Consider the following 15,716-nt stretch of genomic DNA (forward strand, 5'->3'; position numbering starts at 1 on the left):
TATATATATGCACATACATTTGTGTTCTGCTACCAGGAATGCAGTCTCAATAACTTTCGTTTTTTGTGGACTTTTATAATACTTTGTTTTTTACAAAACTTCCTGATGCTCTAATCTCAGTACGTGCAATAGATAAGACAGATAATTTGAGGCATGGTTTGTAGATTACATTGGAATTTTATCCTCTACAAATCAAAGGTGCCTGTTATTAAGGCATAGGTCCTCATATAAGTTAAAAAGCACTTACTGGAAGTGCCAGAAATGCACTGGTGAGACCCAGGAAGTAGCCTGACGTTCATGTGTTCATGAACCTTGCTAGCAGATTTAATGATTGTGGATTAATTTAACATTCAGTCCTTCTCTGTTGCTGAAACTCCTTGATATCATCCATAAATTTTCTGTTCAAAGTGTCTCATAGCAGCTATAGCTGAACAATCTGGAGACCCTCAAGTCCATCCCCTTGCTCAAAGTAGGGTCAAAGAAAACAAGCTGCTCAGGACTGCCCAGTTGGTGTGAAAATCTTGAATGATATCTTGAGGAATCTATAAAATTTCTGGGCACCCTATTCCACTGCTTGTCCAGCCTCACAGTGGAATTCATTTTCCTCATGTTGAGTTTATTGTAGTTCAGTTTATGCCCATTGCTTCCCAACCTGCCAACAGGCACCACTGAGACAAGTCTGGTTCATTTTTCAAGAATCTTAAAGCAGAATTGACCTCGTGAGTCCCTCCCAATGACAGTGTGTGATGACTCCACTGAGCACATGGTATTGTTTTTGCTCTTGTCAGGCAGTCAGGAGCAGTGGAGCTGTGAATAGCAATGTTCAGGCTTCCATTTCTTTATTAACATGTGAGTACAATCAGTTGTATTTACCATTGTCCTCCAGTTTGTTTGCTTTTCTCAGAAACAGCTTTAACAGCTTCTGATTCTGTTTCTGGACTCTGGCCTTTAGTCTTTCTTTCCTCAATTTGAGCACTGTGACCCTTTGCAGGAAGAGCACTCTTTATTCCCCTTGTTCTAGACCCAAGCTGTGCCTTTCTTCACAAGGAGGGTTGGAACACACCAGCAAGAATATTGAGTTATGTTCAACTATTGCAGTTTGGTTGTAGCTGGTTTGGTAGCCAAAATAAACATAAAGATACAGCCTGGATGGGGTGTAATGAAAAGAATATTAGATCAACAACTGGCCTGTTTCTAGCTGAGCTCTATTCTCCTCATCAGGTGAGCAGAAAGAGTAGAAATGCAATAAAATGACCCCAGCAGACAGGACTTGTCATTCCCCTAAGTCATCATAAACTCCATTAAGACTTCACACAGACCAACCAAGGAAACCAGCTCAACAGGACTTTTGATTTCAGTTCATCCTTCTTTTCTTTTTTATAAACTTTGTGATTGAAGAGATTGAAGGGAGTCCTGCTGGCACATGCATCTGAGGACCAAAGCTGTAGACTGAGGGAAGACCCTGGTAAACCAGAGCAAGCTCAACAGAGCCCTGCAGGTGAGGTCCACTTAGGGACCTCACAAAAAATGGCATGAATTTACTTTTTATTCCTGACTTAATCCCATTTATGATGTGTTGGGTTTTTTTGGGGTTTTTTTTTGGTTTTTTTGGGTTTTATTTTTGTATACAAACAGCAAGGAAACAAACCTACAGTTTCAAATGGAGAACTAAAATATAATGATTTCTGAGACCAGGACTCTCTGCTGAAGAATTTATCAGAAAATCTACTGTGAATTTGCTGCTTCATCCTGCAATACCTTACAGTCTACATAATGAAGCAATTACCTATTAAGAATAAATAAATAAAATTGGGATGGTTGAGGCCAAGAAACACGTGTATTCACCAGTCTGGTTCCAAAGGTAACTCTGGGCCAGCACATACAGTTGAAGATAATGTATAATAAAGGGCTGGCATAGAGTTTGTTTTCTTCCTAGCAACACAAATTATCTAGGAACTGGAAACTTTATCACTCCTATGTAATCCTTCTGTAAAGATCATTTAATCATAAAAAATACTGCATAATAAATCAGACACAGCATGGGCCAGGCTGACCTTGGGAGCCCCAGTTTTTAGCAGTGCAGAGTATAAAATCTAATGCTCAGTTTTACTGGGATCTCTTGACAAGATGGGTGCCACCAGGGACCTGCTGTGGTTATTCCTGATAAATGCAGCACTCCTGGATGCCACCTCACCTAATCTACCCAAAAATTATTCTTCCCAAAAAGGTAGGAAAAAGGGTGTCTTACTTTGCTACTCTGGGTATACATGGCACTCAGAGGCCAGTTTAATAAACCCTTTGGAAAGATTGGAAGACAGATTGAAATTAGATAACATCAGGTTGTCTTATTAAAAATACAAACCAATCAATGCCACAATTAAGTATTATTTTTGTTGAAGTGAATTTAGTGCGATGAAATTATCATTGTTTTGCAGTAATGTCTTGCAGCTAAGTTTGAATCAAATTTAAAAAAAAATCTGACAAGAAAGACTGAGAGACCTTGTTCTTATAACTCTATGGCTTCCAGTATTTTTTGGAATTATGAGGAATTGTAGTTTCTTTGGCTATAATGAATATTTGCTTTATAGTACTACAAATTCCACCTAGCAAATGCACATGGAACCACTCAAAACTTATTTAGCTTTATATAATTTAATGGGAAATACTTATTTAGCTTTATATAATTTAATGGGAGTGCAACATAGACACAGTTGCTGTGCTGTAGGGTGTCAGGAAGCCCCAGGTGTGTGCATTTTACTAAGTTGGGATTTTCAGGCAGGTGGAATAAAAATCTGAAGATTGAAACAATCCAGCCTACACAGGTGCAAATATAAAACAGTGTTGGCTTTCCTCAGAAACCAATATTTAGTATTGCTAAGGACTTTCTAAACACTACCAGTATTTTAAAAAAGCTGAAACAACAAAACCCCAACAAATTAATAAAAATGGTATGACTCACTCCTCTTTCACAGAAGATATCTGAAGTCCTAGCCTCCTGCTAAGAGTTCCTTCTGATTTAGACACCTCTTTTTTCACTGGTTTTTTTTTTCATCTATAAATAAGGAAAAAATGCCCATTATGTCCATGGGAATATTGGTGATAGAGTGTGCATTGCTGATTTTGCCCACTGCTTTTCAAAAGACAGTTGAAAATGCTTGAATTATAGAAAGAGAAACAAATGAAAACTAATCCAAGGAAATTAGAATAAGAGACATTTAAAACAATGAAATTGTAGAACAAAGAAACCAAAAGGGTCTGATATCTGTCTCACTGCATAAAGTCATTTTCTATATATCTAGGAATTACCAAGTACTTTGTGTGTGCTACTCAGATAAAACAGGCCTGAGAAAGACACAGCACTTCTATAATGCTGTATCAGATCATTGAGCCTAACTAAGCAGGTGACTGATTTCTTCTTGCATTAAAATCATGAATACATTTATGCAAGTTTTCCTTGTTCTTGTTATTTTTATTACACATTTAATTTTACAGATAAACCTGTGTATACAAACAACTGAAAGTACTGTGGTACTTCAAATTACAAGAACATCTTTAAGGGAGTTCCAAACATATTTTGTATTACTCATGCCGAGGCACCTCTTCCTGTAAATTTTCAATATTTCACTTTATTAGGTTATCAGTAAGACTTTAATACTTGGTTTATTGACCTCCCAGCAAATCCTGTCTATTCCTAGCAAATACACCTTAAGAATTGCAACTAAAAAATTAGTCAAAAATCCAAATTATTCTCTTTAGTCTGACCAGACATTACTCCAAGCATGCATGTATGAAAAACAGGTTTGCTAGTAGGGAGATTTCCCTTCAGTTGTCTCTATTTGCATCCTTTTATTAATTGAAAAGGTAATTTTGTGAGGCTACCACACCCTTGTGGAATATGACATTACTAATTATCTTTTCTTTCACAGAGACCAGATCTTTGCTCTGCATCCGAGAAGATGCAGCTCTCTAGGGAAAAACATACCTGATATGAATTTGTTTGTCAGATGTATTGTAAATTAAGTCTCTGAAAGAAGCCATGTACAACAAAAATCTGAAAGTAATGCACTCATGGAGTCAAAGAATTATAGAATTATTTGTTTACAAGGCAATTTTAATAATCCTCTGGCTTAAACCTCCAAAAAGAAGCAGAGACAGTTTAAAACTGATGCTCAGAGCCATGTCTGACCTGGAAAGTTGTCAGTGAAGGAAAACCCACAACATCTCAGGGCAACCAAAAAATTAGGACTCATTTTATAGGGAAAAAAGTGTTTTGAATACTTGTCCAAAAATTCTTGGTTTCCTTACTCCTTCCACAAAAGATCAGCCTTGAGATTGACACATTGCTCTCCATATCCAATTTGGCAGGGCTAGACCAACATCCCCACCACTGGAAGGAACTTGATCATGGTTCTTCACCCACCAGGGACTCACCTGCTTCATCTCCCATCTCTCCATATGCCACAGGCGCTGATACGTCCATGTTAATGCCCTCCATTCCTTCAGGTGAGTCTGAATATCTGAAATTTCTGGTCACTGCTTTTGAGGAACCAGTAATTCCTGCAGAGTTTGGGGTTTGGTTACCTCCATGGGACAGCAGAGCCCAGGAAAAGCACATCATAACTGAAGCCAAGGGTGGCACTCCTGGTGGCCTGAAACTTGCAGACCCATGCCAATGTGCCAACAAGGGAAAGTGCCTGCTTGTGGTCTTTGCTGGCTGGAATTTGGTCTGTGTTGTTGATGAGTGCAGGGTTATGTTTCTGGTTGATCCAACCATGAAAAACCATCCTGCTGACACCCCCAAGCTCTCCATCTGCCATGTGACAGGGTGACAGCACCATGCCCAGCACTGGGAGAAACCTGGTCATCCTACTTCATCCAACAGAGCCCTAATTGCTTCTTTCCTCCTCTGCAGATGCCTCCAATGCCTCCTCTGCAGATGCCTCCAATGCCACAGCCAGCCTCACTGTCTCTGCTCCTTCAGGTGAGTCTGAGTTTCTCCTGGGTTTTCTGGCTGCTGCTTTCTGCAGAAACAATTAGTGCCTCAGAGTTTGGGGTTTAGTCTTCTCACAAGCAGAACAGAGCCTTGGAAAAGCACAGCAGAATGCAGTTGAGACTGGAAGTCATGGTAGCTTGAAATTCATAGAGCATTGCCAAAGCTCTGGCAAGGGAAGGCAGCTGGTTTTTGTGGTTTTTGTTGGCTGCAATTTGGTGTGTGTTGGGAATGAGTGTGGGATTATGTTTTTGGTTGATCCCACAATGAAGGACCACTGTGCTGACACCCTCAAGCTCTCCATCTCCTGTGTTCCACGGTGGCACCAACATCCCCAGTCTTGTGAGTAACCTGGACATGCTCTTTCATCCCCCAGGAGTTCACTTGCTACTTCTTTCTTGCCTACAGGTGCCACAGCCAAAGATCCACCCAAGTTGAGGTTGGCCACTCCTTCAGGTGAGTCTGAATTTGTCCATGTTTTTCTGGCGATGTCTCTTGGCTGAATAGTTAGTGGGGCAGAGGTTTGTGTTTAGTCTTCTCCCTGAGAGAGGACAACCCAGGAAAAGCAGATTAACATAGCCAAGAATGGGAGACATGGTGGCCTGAAATTCATAGTCTGATTCCAAGGCCCTGGCAAGAGAAGGTACCTTTGTGCTAAAATCACTGCCCAAGTTTTCCATACCTCCTTCTTTCCCAGATGCCACCATCAGTCTGGTGAACGGCAGGAACCCCTGCGAGGGTCGCGTGGAGATTTCCCACTCTGGGGGCCGGGGCACTGTCTGTGATGATGGCTGGGACCTGAGAGATGCCCAGGTGGTGTGCAGGCAGCTGGGATGTGGCTCTGCTGTTTCTGCAACAACAGGAGCCTCCTTTGGACAAGGCAGTGGCAGCATCTACCTGGATGATGTGAACTGTATGGGATCAGAATCATCCCTCTTCCAGTGCAGCCACCGTGGCTGGGGCAGCCACAATTGTCAGCACAGTGAAGATGCTGGTGTTGTGTGTTCAGGTACCACTGGTTTGACTGCCTGCATGCTGGGACTCTTTCAGGAAGTGTCACCTCTTGGCCGGGGATATGGGTGTGTGTTGGGGATTATGTTTTGGTTTTAATTTTTTGGTTTTAATTCGTTATATGCTATACATTAGTATTTTGTGTTTGAGTGATTCTATGGCTGGGGGTGGATTTCATGGTATGCTGATTACATGTGAGATTTTCTTTTGTTCATTCTCTGATTTTATGGCATTTAGGTGACAACATTTTACTTTATTTCATACCCATGTGCCTGAAGCCCACAGAGTTAATAACTGCAAGCACAGGTCTTAATTCTCTGAAGAGTTCATCACTCTTGTAGCCTAACTGAGAGGAGCACAATCATTATGTTTCTTTTGAGATTTAATCTTGTGTTTCCAAGTTTTCTATATATAGAACATATTTTTATTTGATCCAAAGGAAACCTAAATTAATCACTTCTATCCCTAAATTTCTTTTTTTTCCCCTTTCCTTTTTCAGGCAAAAAAATTATTTGTGATGATATACTTTTTAAGTCCTCTGGAACGTTTCAGAGTCCTTCTTTGAACCCTTCAGATAAGGCAGATTGTTTGTGGCAAATACAGGCAACAAACAATTTCCTCATTACACTCACATTTGATAACATTCAGTAAGTAAACCACTTTATGCTTGGGCAATAAAAAAATTCCAAATATCAACTGCATGCACAGTTCCTGGGCATATTTCCCATCCTATAAGTGAATGATAAATATACATGGGAAATGTGTGAGCACAGAATCCTATTATATTGTTTGTTCAGCATTTAAACCCCAAAGTTTAGCAAATGCATTTTTTAATATATTCTTATTTCTTCCTCAGGTTGCAAGGTGGATGCCAGAATGACTATATTGAGATCTATGATGGGCCACCCAAATCTTCTCCTCTACTTGGAAGAATTTGTTCTAGTTCTCATCTCACATACACCTCATCTTCAAACTTCATGTCTGTGAGATTTTACTCCGAATATTCCAGTGGAAGTTTTAGGGCTCGGTATCAGTCCCTTCCAGCAGACCAGAACACCAGTAAATTTCCATTCTATTTGTGATTCTGTTCTCTTAGTAATGCTTGCTTTGCTCAAAAGCTTTTATACACTGTTTTTTTACTAAATAAGTATTTGTTAATGTTGTTGAAGGAATCTTACATAGATGATATTCCTGTTTGAGTTTTGTGACTGCTCACTTTCAGAAAATAACTACTTTTTTTCTTTAAAAATACTCAATTTATTTGCCTTTAGATGTCTTCTGTTATTTTCTAAACTCATATTCTTTGTACAACATCATAATTCATATGTATTTTTGTGGACAAACTTTCACAGAGTCATAGAAATGTTGGTTAGAAGGGACTTTTGAAGTCTATTCAAAACAGAGCTACTGCCAACACCAGGTCAAATCCATTACGAACTGGTCTGGCTGAATGTCTGGAAATATTCAAAGGGTGAAATATTGAAAGCTACTACTCTGGGTGACCTGTTCCAGTACTGTCCTATTGCTTTCCCATATCTAAGTCTCAAGTGTAAAAATAAGTGGTTTGGCTTATGAATTCTCTTCTCTAAATGGCAGCAGTGATTGCATTTGTTGGACTTCCAATATGAAAGCATTATCAAGTACCCAAAATCACTAATAATTAATATATATTTTTTCCCCTAGCCCTTCTGTGCTTGCCAACCTACATGTATGCAGTGGTAGACAGACATTATCTCCAGTCCCAGGGCTACTCAGTGGGGAACATCAGCCTGGCAGACCCTCAGTGTACACCAAACATTACATCAACTGAGGTTATATTCAACATTTCATACAGTGACTGTGGTACAAGTAGACAGGTTGGTGTCAAGATATTTGGGACAGCTCTGGGCATGGGAATTTAAGACATTTAGAAAATTGTCATGGATTGCAAAGGGTGTTGTAGGCCACAGGCATGCAAAACATAGAAAAGGAGCATGTGTTTCTGGAGGCTGAATTTGGTTAAATATTTATACTTATCCTTCCCAGGGTACTTACATCCTTCCCTGTACCTATTTCAGAATTATGTTCTAGAGAACAAAAATAGAGGGGAGAGTTAAGTCGGCAATCCCATCCTGGGTGATTGGGATTTTTCAGTGTGACAGGTCCTTTTTGACTGCCAGGACCTTGCACATGCATTAGTTCATAATGCTCACAGTGAACATGACCCCATGTGGTAATTTAACACTCGTTTAATGTGTCAAACAGGGCAACAATGAAACAATCACCTACTCCAACGTGATTAAAGTGCCTGCTCCTGGCACAGTCATCAAGAGGCAAAAGGACCTTCACTTCCACATCAGCTGCAAAATGCTGCAGAACACCTGGGTTCAGGTCATGTACATTGCTGATGATATCATCGATGTCAACAAAACCCAGTATGGCAGATATGAAGTGAGCCTGACGTTCTACAATTCCTCAACCTTCCAGTGGCCAGTGCATGACTTCCCTTACTATGTTGACATGGACCAGAATTTGTACCTCCAAGCTTCTCTTCACAGCTCTGACCAAAATCTGACCGTGTTTGTGGACACCTGTGTGGCATCACCTAATTCTAGTGATTTTAGAACACTGGTCTATGAATTGAGCAAGAGTGGGTAAGACCTTTGTAAAAAATTACTTTAAAAGCATCTCTATGTGTTGTTCTAAAAGAACTTCATTTGTGAAATGAGGTGATTTAGGACCAGTGTACATTGTCTGTAATTCTCAGGGCAAATGTTCTTCTAAGAATAACTTTTTGGCAAAGCCTGAGTAAAATTCAGAATGGCGACCAAATGTCATTCAGAAGTTGCAGTCAAGCACTGAGATTTCACCCAAAGAGACAGTGAGGAAATTGAGGTCTGACTTTGTTTCTTAAATAGACATATGAAAGGGAAGGATGTCCATGTCTCTATATTTCTGTACATCATGAGTTTTACAGCATCATAACTGGAGTACAAAACTGTCTACTCAAAAAGAAGAGAAATTCCTTAGCCTTTTCTTATTATTTTAGAAACCTAAACCACTTTGCCTGAATTTATTCCCAAGTACATTGAAACACTAAAGAGAATGTTTATTTTTAAAAAAGGTATATTAAAATTAGTTTTATGTTTCCAGAGAAGAAAGGAGAACTTTCTCTTTCTGCAACAACCTTCAAGGGCCTCTTTTCATACAGTTAATCCTGTTTGTAAATGCAGCACAGGCTCTCACCTGAAACACAGAAACCAGCAGAACCACTAGCCATTTTTCAGCTATTCATGTTTACACAGAACTTGTTAAGCTATGAAATTTCTGTGCTGTGCACATTTAAGTAATTTCTCTTCTTTCTAAAAGCACTTTTTTTTTTTAAGTCTTTTGATTTCTCTTTTACTTGCTGGTTTTATACTTAACCTTGAAACTTATTGCAAAGAGAGGGTGTAATAGTACTTCTGCTCCTGAGAGGGAGTGAGTTAATAGCTAATCTTGTTGATTTTATGTTGATTTTATATCCTAATGTTGATTGTTTGTCCTCCCAGGTGTTCCAGTAACCCTAGCTACGCTCTCTTCCCCTTGCCACGCAGCGACGTCGCTCGGTTTGCGTTTAACGCAAAGAGCGGCTGTAATGGTGCTTCTGCTCATGAGAAGCTGTGAGTTCATAGCTAATCTGTTGATTCCATGTCATTCCAGGTGTCCTAGTGACTCTACCTACTTTCTCTACCCCTCGCCACGGAGCGACATCGCTCGGTTTGGGTTTAACTCCTTCTCGTTTGTGAACCGATTCCCATCGGTGTTCCTGCGCTGCGAGCTGCTGGTGTGCAGGTACCATGACTACCCCTCCCGCTGCTACCAAGGCTGTGTGAGCAGGTTCAGGAGGAATGCAGATTCTTCCCACGAGCAAGTGAATGTTGTTGTTGGACCCGTGCAGCTTCGGGAAGCTCACGCAGAGAGCAGGAACATTGGTAAGTTTAAATATCTTGAATAACGTAAGACTCTGTGTGTTACTGTCTGTTTGCATTTCAGTTCAGACAGGAAATCCAGCTCTGAAATGTGCCTTTGCTGGTTTATTTACAATTTGGCTGTAATTCTTATGGGGGATTATTATTTTTTATTTATATAAAATAGTTCTATTAGATTTACAAGCTCTTTCTATCATAGTTTAGATCCACTCTTTGTTCTGCACACATCAAGTGGCAATTGGTTAAATTCTATGGGAAGAGGGATGAGATGTAACTAATCTGATTGAAATTAATTTTCCAAAGCTGTCTGTGCCTAATTTGCATGTCTGTTATTTATTTACAATCAATCTCTAGGTCCTCTTGGAAATGCTGTTTCTTAGCGTCCTGTAGCTGCTGTTTCCACTACCAGAAAGCAACATCTTAAGGTCTTTGAGTGCAATCATTACAGACTCCCAGCTTCTCTTCAATTTCTTGCCAGAATCTTTGTTTGTTTTGCATGGCCACAGAATAATTTGTGAGATAATGTGCAGTTTTCCAATCAGATCCAGATTAGAGCTTTTAAACTCAAATTCTCTTTGCATAATTATCTTTGCAATTAACCAGCTCAGGGGAAAAAGCCAAAAAAGTAAGTTTCTCTCCAACTCTTTTATGCACAGGGCTGGCCTCTGACATCCAGGCAAAAGGGGAGACCCTGAGCTCAGAGCCTGCTGCCAGCTCCCACGTTCCTCTGGCTGTGACCATCGTGGTGCTGGTTGCTGCTGCTCTCACAGTGGGAGGATTTCTTTGGAAGAGGAAACTGCAGGAGGGCATCCCATACCAGAAACTGTGAGAGGCAGCTCCAGGCATGGAGGTGGAAGGACGCTTTCACCAGCCACCTGCTTTGTTATCTGGGTTTGCAATCAGTGTGAAGGGCAGCTCTTACTTGGCTATTCCACCATCCAGGCCATGTTTGGAGAATCAAGACTACACCTGATGCTACCATGAGCTGAATTTATAAAGCAGCCTGATTTTTAAAACCTGAGGTGTAAAGAAGGATTGATTCTTTCATCCCAACATCCAAATAAGCACCTTCAGTGCTGGACATTTCAAAGCTTTTCTGTTGAGCTCCACATTGAATGTCTGTCTGAGAAGACCGAAATTGGTGACTTGAGAAACAAGAACTGATTTATTTGGCCCTTGCTGATATGCAGATGAAACACCTGTGTAGCACCATAGATACACTAGGAAGTAGTTTTTGCTGCAAAGAAAAAATGTTTCTTTGCAGCAAAAAATCTCAATAATGAGCCATAAGCAAATATGCTCAGGGGCTGCACTAGAAGAATTATTGCTGTACAGCATTCCTGACTTTGGGCAGATTGATTTTTCTCAAATCCATATTTCTCTGAATAAATGTAGGCCTTTTATACGATTTTGTATGGAGGATGAATATAATCCTGTTACTTTAATGTGTAATTAAAAACAACAGGAAAGAAAATAGTTTTTTGAGCAATACTTTTTTTTGCGTACTTGCAAACATCCCACTTGTATGTGTGACCTCATGGCTAACACACTCCTGCGTTTGAGAACGTGGCTTCTGACAAAGTGACTTTGCCAAGCAATGATTCCTGCTCCAGCTCTCACACATTTCTACACCTGGAATGGGTGGGAAGGAGAAAATGTAGATAAGTTCCCATAATGAAGTGTGATCTCTCTCCTACCCCATGTGAAAACAAAATAAAAAAAAACAATAAAAAAGGAAGAATTTCTTGGAAGAAGCTGCTTAATACAGGTGGAAAGGTCACTGGTATTGATTGAGAAATGCCCTTCTTGAGACGTTCCTGTTCTCCAGCCAGCTGTGAAAGAGGCAAGTTCACTTGGAACTGAGCAGTGTCAGATGTGGAAGGTGAGCCAAAGTGGTGACGTGTGAGGAAGGTGAGCTGTGCTCGTGGGTGACATCCTGACCTGACCAGGAGGATGAGGGCAGCTCTGACAGGAGCCAGCCCCACAGCCTGGACCATTTGTTCCCTCAAACTGCCCTCTCCTCATGGCTCCAGGCAGGGCTCTCATCACCTCTCTGTGATGTAAAGAGAGATCACACAGGTAGGGGCTGGCACTGCACACAGAAAGTGAGAGGGGTTTTCCACACTTGAGGAACAAGGATTGAGGGTCTTCCTCCCCCCTCTGCCTGCAGCCACCCCTGGAGGGCAGAGCACCTCAGAAGGCTGACCTGCCTTCACCTGTTCTCTGGACCAGAGATTGTCTGGGCTCAGAGGAATGCAGCCATCTGCTCAGCACAGCAAGGACACTCCTGGACCTGGGCTTCCCTACTCTGTAGAACAGGACCTTCCCCTGTGCTCTTCCCAGACCTGTATTCTCCTTCTTCCCGCTGCTGTGGTGCTCCTACCACACCATCTTGCAGGCACTTTTTTACCCTTCTCCTATTCTCTCAATATTATTTTCACAGACAAGCAGAAAGACCTCAGGCCTAGATCCTGGTGTCTCCAATCCTCACCAGCCCTGTGCTGTTCAGAGCTGAGTTTTCCCATAGCATGTCAGTGCCAGGGCTCCCAGATGGAGAAATACCAAGGCTGGATAAAAATACAGGGTAGAGTTGCCAAGTTCACTGGTTTTCATATTAAATATTGCTGCAGAAAGTGTTGCCAAACTGCTCAGGTGGTAGATGTTTCAGACTCCTCCTCTTATCTTGCTATCTGCCTTGATCCACAAGCATTACAGAAATGCAGGATTCAAGAAAATTGGGTTTGATGATGAGGAAAGGGTAATGTGCTTGGGAAATTATCTTTCTGCCACAAACCTTCCTGCCTGGATTTAGACTATCACTCCTTTGTGGAGAAGGCTGTGGATATCCTTATTCCAGTGTAGATAATTTCCTACAGTCATGGGTGAAAGCTTGTTTGTCCCTTCACTGGTTTCCATTCTTACCTTTAAAAACCCAGTATGTTTGCAAAGTGCCCTCACAATTGTCAGCAGAAGAAAAGGTGTTTTCAAAGCTCAGTGTAGCTTCATTCAGAGCTGGGAAATGCCTCAAGCTGCCAGAAGAAGACCTTGAGAACAAAAATATTTTACTGCAAGAGATTTATCTGGCCAGGGGGAAGGGTTAAATACTGTATGGTATTTCACTAACTAAGGTTAATTAAACAAATTATTTATCCATTTTCATTGTGCAGAGATTGTCTGATAATAAAGATCTCTCGGAATATCTAGATTTTTGAAATTAATAATTTGTTTATGAGGAAGGTAGTGAAGAACTAATCAATTAAACAATCAATATTGATCTTTTACCTGGGCAGCTTAAGACTTTTTTTTTTACACTTGAACCACCTGGGAATTCCTTTTGTGTTCCCCTTCCTCCTTACCCTCTTTGAGTTATTACAAGGGTTTGGAGAAGAACTGTGATCCATCACTCACTCTTGCTTCACTGCTTGCAGTGTTTGATTGGCCACTCAAATAAACTGGATTTCTCATTCTTGTCAGAGTGTCAAAACCAGAATATGAATAGTGAATACCAGGTGGTGTGTACACATCCTCATTCATGTGCAAATGTGGTTGTTTGGATAAAGAAGAAACATATTTACTATTCTGAATGTTCACTTTCAAGGCTTCCAAAGTTATCTTTGGCCTCTTATATTTTTCACTTCCTTATTCCATTCCAATGATATTGGCCTGTGTGGAAAGATGTTTTAGATCATTCTCTTTTCCCCCTGGGCTTTGGTCTTCCTGCTTGATGGCTGTCCCTGGAGGCAATAAATTCATATGTGGCAACAATTTTAACTGGTGATAATTCCATGCAAGTCATGATGGCTGTGGAGGTAGGGATGAGATGGAGAACAGTGCTCTGACTCTTCAGTGTTAGGATGATTATCAGATTTTCTTGTTAAATTGTTAGAAACATAGAGGAAAATAACCACTCTGGCAAAAGAGTTATGAATGAGAATTAAACATTGTTTCATATTGTAGAAAAACCTTGGATTCATTCTTCAAAGAATCATACCACTGTTTTTGTCACTATGTAAAATTAAACAAGGAATGTATTAAGACATTTTCTTAATCCGAAGAAATCAGAACTTTTTTTTCCTCCAATTTGTTGGTTCAAAGGATCATATGATATTTTAGAACAAAATTAGTTTCAACCTATGTAATTTCCTTCACCATGCACGAAATCCACAGATTTTTTCCACAGTGTTTGCACAAAAAGTTATCAGTTGACCCTGATTCTCTGACATTTCCTTGCAATCTGTCTGACAGTGAGTTTTTTTGGAATTTTGGCTTGTACTTTAATGTGCCCCAAAATAATTGTTTTGTACTGGGGCTAGAGCTGTTGATTTCAGCTGCAAGGTTCTTCAGAGACGCCCCAGTCAGAATTAAACAGGGCCACCAGGTCTGATCTTATTTTATTTAAAGTCCGCTGAAGCTTTAGGACATTTATGGCTCCCCAAGAAGCCCTGCCCATTAGTTGGCAAGGGTTTCTTGCTATTTTGCTGCAAGAAACTCATTTAAGTTTTAAGATTCCACTACCAACCCAATACCTGACCAGGAACCTCCTCATGAAAGAAAAATGCTGAGATGCATCAGCCAGAATTGAATGGTATCTTTGGACAGGAGCTCTCTTTTTTTTGGTACAATGAGATGATTGTGAAACCTATGGTAGCATAAATACTTCCTTCCAGGCAATGGAAAATGTTACTCTTGAGATATTGTCTTTTTGCAAAACCCAGGAAGTTACAAAATATTAAATAACAAATCAAACACATGTTTGTTTCAGATTAGAGGGCTGTGGTTGTTTTATTGTTCTGCTGAAGAAAAAGAGACCTGGAGAGCCACTCCCCTTCAGAAATAGAGTATATATTGTGAGGTCCTCTTTACCACCAACACCTGGTGAGATGGGTGCCCCCATGGTTTTGGCATGGCTTCTCTTGTTGGGTCCAGCAGTTCTGGAGGCCAAAACAGGTAAAAGACTTAGACCTGTTCCAGGGCAGATTTAAAAAATTATAAAGACTGCTTGGAGTCCTCTCTGTTGGTTCCAAGAGCAGAAATTAAATTCAGGCTGGTATTGGTTTGGGCAAAAGATTGTGAATTGGATGAAAGAGCAGAGTTTTGTTCTACTAAAATTGTGAACTAATCATCAGAGTGGATGATAAAAATTATTTGAACCATTTTGTGGGGCTCATTTTGCTGCCACAGGGTCCTACTCATCTTAGTGCCTTGTATCATTGCAAGAATTGTGTCTGTGAGTATGTCATGAATGAGGTATTCTTCCAGTTCCAGAAATCTGATCCAAAAATCATTGAAAGATTTATTTCTTTACTTTTTTCCATGAGTCTTTTATTCCAGAGTGTACGTGTGCACACATATTCTATATATTTAATATTGCTTGTATCATTTGGTTCTTCTTGGTATTATGCACAATTTAACAAAATATAACATGAAGTTAGGTTTTCACACTCTAGCACTGTGGTTAAATGATGGACGTCTAAAAATTATGAGAGATTAAATACTTTTAGTTCAACATTTTTATGATAATAGAATTTTTCCTTCCGTTATTGCTTTCTATCTCCTGAGTGGTTTGGGTGACTTTGAGTTAATAGTTCTGTGTGTATCTTAGAATAATTGCTGATGACTTTTCTAATGAGTTATTTAAGCTTCGTGATGATAATTTATATTGCCACCGTTCACCTCATCAATTCTCTCCCTTTGTCTCCTGCTTTTCTGGTGATAACTCATCTCACTCTGGCTGCTCTGTGTCCCAGAGCAGAGTATTTGCTGTA

The 15,716-nt window shown here is 40.3% G+C and overlaps 2 protein-coding genes across 3 annotated transcripts in view; both read left to right on the top strand.

Annotated features, from left to right (window-relative positions):
• Window positions 1-5,256: 5,256 nt before the first annotated feature.
• Window positions 5,257-15,716, top strand: part of DMBT1 (deleted in malignant brain tumors 1) — a 61,124-nt gene continuing 50,664 nt past the window's right edge. Inside the window, 3 exon segments of the mRNA XM_074544199.1 lie at window positions 5,257-5,332; window positions 5,688-5,999; window positions 6,501-6,648. Coding sequence (XP_074400300.1) covers window positions 5,257-5,332; window positions 5,688-5,999; window positions 6,501-6,648 — 536 coding nt within the window.
• Window positions 6,779-11,359, top strand: LOC141729712 (scavenger receptor cysteine-rich domain-containing protein DMBT1-like). Of its 2 annotated transcripts, XM_074545349.1 has the most exons (6): window positions 6,779-7,060; window positions 7,685-7,857; window positions 8,246-8,634; window positions 9,683-9,954; window positions 10,306-10,376; window positions 10,608-10,744. In XM_074545349.1, the coding sequence occupies exons 1-5, from the start codon at window positions 6,823-6,825 to the stop codon at window positions 10,329-10,331; spliced, it is 1,098 nt and encodes a 365-aa protein (XP_074401450.1). In that variant the 5' UTR covers window positions 6,779-6,822; the 3' UTR covers window positions 10,332-10,376; window positions 10,608-10,744. The 2 variants fall into 2 exon arrangements, with proteins under 2 accessions (XP_074401450.1, XP_074401449.1); XM_074545348.1 differs by lacking the exon at window positions 10,306-10,376 and having other exon boundaries at window positions 6,785-7,060; window positions 10,608-11,359.

This window comes from Zonotrichia albicollis, chromosome 7 (genome assembly GCF_047830755.1).
Source record: "Zonotrichia albicollis isolate bZonAlb1 chromosome 7, bZonAlb1.hap1, whole genome shotgun sequence".
Classification (NCBI taxonomy): domain Eukaryota; kingdom Metazoa; phylum Chordata; class Aves; order Passeriformes; family Passerellidae; genus Zonotrichia; species Zonotrichia albicollis.

Coding starts and splice junctions, on each gene's coding strand:
- LOC141729712 (XM_074545348.1), top strand. CDS start 6,823: ATGCATTTTTTAATATATTCTTATTTCTTCCTCAGGTTGCAAGGTGGA. Junction 7,061..7,684: donor TCCAGCAGACCAGAACACCA/GTAAATTTCCAT, acceptor TTTTTCCCCTAG/CCCTTCTGTGCTTGCCAACC. Junction 8,635..9,682: donor TATGAATTGAGCAAGAGTGG/GTAAGACCTTTG, acceptor ATGTCATTCCAG/GTGTCCTAGTGACTCTACCT.